Genomic DNA, 7,647 nt, shown 5'->3' with positions numbered 1-7,647 from the left:
CTCTGTTCTGTAGGATGTGTATATGTTGTGTGTGTTGTTTGGGTCTTCAGTAGCTCTCTAGCAGCTGTTTGAGGATGTGTATCTGTTGTGTGGGGGGGGCGCGGCGCCAGTCACCTCGTTGAGCCTCTTGACCTCGTCCTCCTGCTCCATCCGCATGGCGTTGGCCTTCTCCAGCAGGTACTGGGCCTGGTCCCGAGCCTCCTCCTCCAGCTCATTCAGAGCCTGGTTCTTCCTGCGGGACATGTTGGCCTGGTGCATCTGGGCCTTCCGCTCCTCAACGGCATCCTGTCCAAACATCACGCCGTGACTTGATTGGACAAAAGAGCTGAACGTTTTTCTTTATCTGAAAGTGAATTATATCGATGTTCATTTTTGCCTTTGTCTCAACTTTCAGTGCAGGGCTTACTCTCGAACAAGATCCAAAGGTACTTGGGCTAAGGACTCCTTTCCTACCCGGAGAGTCGTGGCCTCAGATTTAGCGGTGCTGATCCTCATCCCAGCAGCTTCACGCTACTCGGTTGCGAGGGGACCCAGTGAGTGCCGCAGGCCAATGATGCCATCAGGACCACATCATCTGCAAAAATCCCTGATGAGATCCTCACACCACCCAACTGCAACCCCTCCCCACCACGACTACGCCTCGATATCCTGTCCATGAATATCACAAACAGGATTGCAGGACAAAGCGCAGCCCCGGCGGAGGCCAACACCCATCTGGAACAAAACTGACTTGCTGCCGCAGCACCTCCCACAGTTTCTCCCGGGGGACTCGGTCATACGCCTTCTCCAGATCCACAAAACACATGTAGACCGGTTGGGCATACTCCCAGGCCCCCTCCAGGATACTTGCGAGAGTGAAGAGCTGGTCCGTGGTTCCACGTCCGGGCGGAAACCGCATTGTTTCTCTTCAATCTGAGTTTCGATGATTGGCCGAAACCCTCCTTTCCAGCACCTTGGAGTAGACTTTACCAGGGAGGCTGAGTAGTGTGATAACCCAGTAATTGGCACACCCTCTCTGGTCCCCCTTTTTGAACAAGGGAACCACCACCCCGGTTGCCATAGCTTTCAGCATTTCTATCTGGATCTCATCAATCCCTGGGGCTGTGGAGATGTTTGACTACCTCAGTAACTTCCACCAGGGAAATTGACGACAACCCCCATCAGCCTCAAGCTCTGCCTTCATCATAGAGGGTGTGTTAGTCAGATTCAGGATTTCCTCAGTGTTCCCTTCAGTGTTCGACTACCTCCTCAGTTGAGGTCAACAGAGTCCCATCCTTACTGTACACAGCTTGGATGGTTCCCCATTTCCCCCTCCTGAGGTGCCGGATGGTCTTCCAGAAACACTTTGGTGCCGACTGAAAGTCCTTCTCCATGGCCCTTCGATCCTGTCGGTACCCTGCCACTGCCTCTGGAGTCCTCTGGGATAACATGTCCCGGAAGGCCTCCTGCTTCAGTCGGACAGCTTCCCTGACCACTGGTGTCCACCACAGTGTCCGAGGGTTACCGCCCCTTGATGCACCTAAGACCTTGAGGCCGCAGATCACCACTGCAGCTTCAGCAATGGAGGTTTGGAACACCACCCACTCTGGCTCAATGCCCCAACCTCCAAAGGGATGCCAGAAAAGCTCAGCCGGAGGTATGAGTTGAAGATCCCTCGAACGGGGGGCATCCTCCAGATGTTCCCAATTCACCCACCCTACCCGTTTGGGCTTACCAGGTCTGTCCAGAGTCTTCCCCCATTCCCTGATCCAACTCACCACCAGATGGTGGTCGGTTAACAGTTCCGCCCTTCTCTTCACCTGAGTGTCCAAAACATGCGGCCTCAGATCTGATGACATGATCATGGCCTAGGGTACTCTGGTACCAGGTACATTTATGAGCATCCTCATGTTTGAACATGGTGTTTGTTATAGACAATCCATGACTAGCACAGAAGGCTAACAACAGACGACTGCTCTGATCTAGATCAGGGAGGCCATTCTTTCCCACCACGCCTCCCTAGGTGTCTCCATCGTTGCCCACGTGGTCATTGAAGTTTCCCAGCAGAACTACGGAGTCCCTTACTGGAGCCCCATGCAGGACTCCATTCAGAATGTCTCCAACATGCAGAATACTCTGGACTGCCGTTCGCACAAACAACACAAATAAGAGTTATCCCCCCCAACACCCTTAGGCGTAAGGAGGTGACCCTCTCGTCCACCGGGGTAAACTCCAACACTGCGGTGCTCAGCCGGGGATATATGAGAATCCCCATACCCGCCGGGCACCTCATGCCCTGGGCAACTCCGGAGAAGAATAGAGTCCAACCCCTATCCAGGAGTATGGTACCAGAGCTGAGAACTGCGTAGAGGTAAGCCCCACCAGATCTAATTGGTAGCGCTCCACCTCCCACTCAAGCTCCAGTTCCTTTCCCCACAGTGAGTTGCAGTGGCGGCTGCTGGTCTTTCAAAGAGGGGAAGCTCATTTTCGGCTATCGGTTATCATATAAATTGTAAATTTATGTATATGTAAATGATGCTCCTTTTCAAGAAAATGCTCTGTCATACCAACTAGCTGTCTTTTCCAGTGACTTGACTAGTGTCCTCTCAATGGCCAGCAGAGCTAGGCTGCAAGTCCTACACCATTGTGTTAGGTGTAGGACTTGAGCCACTTTAAACAGGAGAAGCTCCTTTCTACACCTGCAGATGTAGCTCCAATTGTTGCCACTAATAACAGTTTGTAAAGCTGAGGCATTGCATTGTCCAACTCCATGTCTTTAAGGAACACCAAGAAATCACACAGCTTTCCCCTGTCACCCTGCAAGTACTGATCTGAATACAGGACTTGAAGTTCAGACCTCAGGCTCCCTGAATCAAAGTGATGGCCAACTACCAAAACAATATTAAACTTGAACAAGGAAATGTGGGAATTATGTTAAACTGAAGCAAGGAATTGTGTGAATAAGTGTATGAAATGTACGATGAAAATTGTCTAGTAATTTCGCCAAGCAAATATCAAGAAATAGGTTGCAGTTCGTCTTTTGACTCGCTTGGAAAATCCGCGATGGGACTGAGGAATGAAGACAGCTCGGGCGACTTTTTATAGTTCAAAATCGCTGTCAATCAAACGGCAACTCAGTCTTTCGCAGACCCTCCAATCATCACGCAGAAGCCCAGCGTCCAGGCCAGTCCACTCCTCCATTCACCCCCAGATATGCTGAGCGTCCGAGGGAGGGACATAATCGCAGATTATCCAATGACCGTCAACTTTCGACGCACTAAAAAAGGCTGTTCTATGCAGCCCCATTGAAGTGGATGGACGAGTATGAGAAGGAAATCGAGTCAGTCGACCTGCGATAAGCAACTGATTCTGAACGAACTCATCTTCGAGATGGACGTGTTCTAACGCATTTTTAGTCAATGAAATGTTAACAAAACAGTATATATTTGACCATTTAATTTTTTTAATTTTAGGGGAAGCTGAGCTTCCCTTGCAGTCTTAGAGAAATCGCCACTGGTGAGTTGACGTTCCACGTCCCCAGAGCCAGCTTCTGCCGCTTGAGTCTGGTCTCTCAAACCCCTGACCTTCACTGCACTGCCACCCATGCAGTGCATCCAACCCAAGCGGGTCTTCCTGCAGATGATGGGTCCACAGAACGAAGAGGGGGGGGGGAAATCTGTGAAAATCATTTCACAGATTAATTACAAATGACCGACAAACACTACTACCAACAACCCAACAACTAACATTCCAATACTCCTGTGCTTCCAAAATGGTGGTGGTCACTGTGACGTGACGTGCTGAGGTCTGAGCCCTGTCGTCAGTGGAGTGTAAAGCAGCGCTGCCTTCACCATGAGAGCCTCCTTCCTCTGCTCCAGGGACTCCTCCACGGCCTCCCTCTGCTGCTTGCTGAGCACGCGGGATGACGTGGTCAGCCGCGACACCTCTATCGGTGGCAGGATGATGGACGTTCCGGAAGGATCTTCACTGGGAATCCTGGTCACAACGGGGCAATCGGCAGAACAGTGATGGTCATATGAGTGGGTGTGTCCTGTGATATTATTCCACCAGGTGATTAGCCATGACAAGCCGTTTGAAAATCTGCCTTTTCCTGTGTTTTAGTGACATCACAAGTGGGCATGTCCACCTAGATTTATCTAGCCATCATACATCTAGTTAAGTCTAACCATGCCACCACCTGCCCCTTGACTCTATCCCTTCCTCACTCCACCAGGCCGTCTCGAGCGACATCCTGCCATTACTCACCACCCTTATCAACTCCTCCCTCACTTCAGGCATTGTTCCAGCGTCTTTTAGCGTCTTTTAAGACTGCCAGAATAAAGCCTCTCCTCAAAAAACCAACCCTTGACACCACCCACATCCAGAACTACAGATCGGTATCTCTGACCCTCACCAGTCAGGCTTCAAGAAGGCACACTCCACTGAGACGGCTCTCCTCGCAGTGACTGAGTCCCTCTGTGCTGCCAGAACCTCGTCCCTCTCATCGGTTCTCATTCTCCTCGACCTGTCTGCAGCATTTGACACGGTGAACCACCAGATCCTCCTCGCCATTCTCGCCGAACTTGGCATTGCTGAATCTGCCCTAGCCTGGTTCACATCCTACCTGATGAATCGCACCTATCAGGTAACATGGAATGGCTCCTTGTCCAAACCTTGCATGTTTGTCCCTTAATGTATGCACTTAATGAACACACTTAATGTACGCGCTTAATGTACGTTGTATTTATTCATAGTACTTAATTGTGTAGCATCTGCAGTAGCTAGCTATCACTGCTGTATACGGGGAATGGGTTAGCCTAGCGATTGTTAGTACTTGCACTTGGTTCTATGAACATCTTTACTGTACCGACAGCGATATATTGTTTCACTTCTTATGACAAATGTACTTATTGTAAGTCACTTTGGATAAAAGTGTCCGCTAAATGCCCTAAATGTAAATCTAGGGGAAACACCCACTTTTGATGTCACTAAAACACAGGAAACGGCCTGCAATGGCTAATCACACTCACACCTGGTGAAACAATATCGCCCCTTTAATCTGGAATGTTGAATATGATGTTTCATACATAACATAGGCCTAGTGTCTAACATTGGGATGGGATATTCGGAGACACTAGCTAGCTATATTGCGACTTGATGAGATTCTTGAATGAGAAGGAACTTCGATGCCATCTGAGAAATGTCGTTCATTTGCAACAACATGTTTGCAGACTCATTTTTAGATTTGATTAGATCATCAACAGCCGGGGGTAAATTAGCATTCAACCTTTGTCCTCAAATGACCTACTGGACTATCAACTGAGGAATACACCAGCCATCAGAACAAGTGTTTAAACCTCCCTACTTCAGCTCCCGGATGAGGTCCTTGGTGATGATGCGGAGGGTCTGGGGGCGCTTGGTCCTCTGCAGCGGGGCGGAGCGCGCCTGCTCTCTGGCAGGGGGGCCTCTGCCTCTCCGGGGGTCCGATTTCGGGTTGTCTTGCGGCGATTGCTGGGGGACGACATATATGCACATTTGTACATAAACAACTAATTTAATGCAGATATTTGTATCCTGATGAGACATTCACACCTATCACTTTGCATATGAATTCTGCACGTTGACCCCAACAGCGACTTACTAGTTTGGGGGCCCCGAACAGGCTCTCGTCTATCTGGGAGCTGGGGGCCAGGGTGCGGTAGCGACGCGTCTTGCTGCTCCCACTGCGCCGGGAGGTGGACGCCCCCGAGCTCTGCGGCTGACAGGTCATCAACGGTGACTGAGCTGACGGTTGAGTCAACAGCCAGCTCGACAGGAGCAGTCAGGGTGAGGTGTCTGGCTCAGGGACACCGCAACGCCGGGGATTGAACCAGCAACCTTCAGGTTACCAGCCAACCCGCCCTACCTCCTGAGCTACTGTCGCCCCAATCATGAGGAATCACACTACCTCATCTCCGCCAAGTCATTCACAGACTCACTGTTTTTACAGACGTTTGTTACCTTTGCAGTGTTTTGTCTTTCTTTGTGTTTTATTGTGTTGTGTTGAGGCGTTACTCTAGTGCTGGCTGAAGCACTGTTGGTAATATTAGGCCACACGTTTGTAATAACCTGCCCAGGGACTATGGATGGCAATGAGCTCATTGCTCTGATATAACCGGCAGGTTGACAGGGATGTGGAGATGTGGGTTCATGTGCGCTGTACCTGGTAAACAGAGCAAGGAAGAAAGAAACATTGGATATATATTAATAATTTGACCACTTACCATGATCCTCGGGTAGGTCTATTTCTGAGCTCAGAAAATGAGAAAGGGGCAGCTTTTCCTTTATTTGCTGTAATAAAAATGTTTACGGTGTATGCCAATCGCACCGCATCGCCGCCGTTTAGTTGCTATGGATACGAGACCCGGATGCTGGTTTAAAGGTTCAGATGTGTGTTTGTTGTCGTGTTGCTATGACAACACGCCTGGAACCTCGGAGGAGGAAGAGGGAGGCGTCTCTGTCCACGTGCCCTCTCCCCTTCCTGACAGGGTTTGACCGGAGCATGCGCGTAGCCACATTAGGGTCAACGTGGGCCAGTGCCGCTATGATTGACAGCACCCTATCAAAAGTGTAAAATTCGGCAGTTTGAAATTCAAGGAACACAAAAATAGCCCATATTATAATGTCACACACATGTGTGAGATCGATTTAGTTTCAATAAAGTATCACTATGTTACAAATATTTACAGAAATGCTATTTTTGTTCATTTTTTATATTCTGCGCTTAATTCTGATTGGATAAAGATAGGCGGCCGCAGCGTTCTGAGCCCAGACACCCAAAACGACTTGCTGGAGGCTGCCGCAGCTCTGCTGTTGCGTAAAATAAAAAGTGTGTTAAATGAAAACAACGAAACTTTTTATACGTTGATCGCCGATTAATATAAAGACCAGGCAATGCCTCCCAATTCAGTGGCCACCATTTAGCTCCGAGTTCATCTCTCTCTCTTTCTCTCTCTCGCTCGCTTGCGCACTGCACTCACACTCAGCACGCACGCACGCACCGAATTGAAAATCCCCGAAATGTTTGTTGAACTCAATCGTCTTCTTGGTTAACAGAAGTTGTTCTGTTATGTTTTGTTATTTTGAGTAGTAGACTACCTTCTTCAGAATCAATGTTTTGGGTTCAGGCTGTACAGACCGGTCTTTTTTTTGTGACATGGTTACAAAGCGCGCGCATGCATGGATGATGCCTTTAATTCCCCCTGGGAATGAATAAAGTATCAATTATCAATGTAGCCTATGATTGTTTGCCATTAATCGTCTGATCTGTGATGAAATCACGTGTTGTTTATTTTTGGGAAAATTGCTGTACTGCCTATATCGAAATAAAAAAAAAATGAATGTAAAAATAGTGGCCCACCCTACTTCGCAAAAGTCCACAATGTTGAAAAATCCTGGCTACGCTACTGGACCAGAGCCATACTCTGGGTTTGACTATTTCATTATTATTTTTTTGATAATTTATCAGATGATGCCTTCTCTTCACCAGATAATGACAGCTCGAGTAGGTAACCAATAGGGGGAGCTCTAAAAATATAGTTTAACTTCTCGATGTGGGATAACAGGGCTTTCATGGATCATTATGGGTTCCGACCATATAGGACTATATCATAAACATGCTGTTAAACG

The 7,647-nt window shown here is 48.6% G+C and overlaps 1 protein-coding gene across 1 annotated transcript in view; it reads right to left on the bottom strand.

Moving 5' to 3' along the window:
- LOC311373375 (cilia- and flagella-associated protein 45-like) overlaps positions 1–805 on the bottom strand; it is a gene marked incomplete at both ends in the record, with an annotated part of 6,358 nt that extends 5,553 nt beyond the window's left edge. The window contains 2 exons of the mRNA XM_084490139.1: positions 115–285; positions 731–805. Of these exons, the coding sequence (XP_084346265.1) occupies positions 115–285; positions 731–805 (246 nt within the window). The remainder of the gene's footprint in view (positions 1–114; positions 286–730) is intronic.
- Between the last annotated feature and the right edge of the window lie 6,842 nt (positions 806–7,647).

This window comes from Micromesistius poutassou (assembly GCF_964030765.1).
Source record: "Micromesistius poutassou genome assembly, contig: SCAFFOLD_2669, whole genome shotgun sequence".
NCBI lineage: Eukaryota > Metazoa > Chordata > Actinopteri > Gadiformes > Gadidae > Micromesistius > Micromesistius poutassou.
This window is presented reverse-complemented; position numbering and strand designations above follow the sequence as displayed.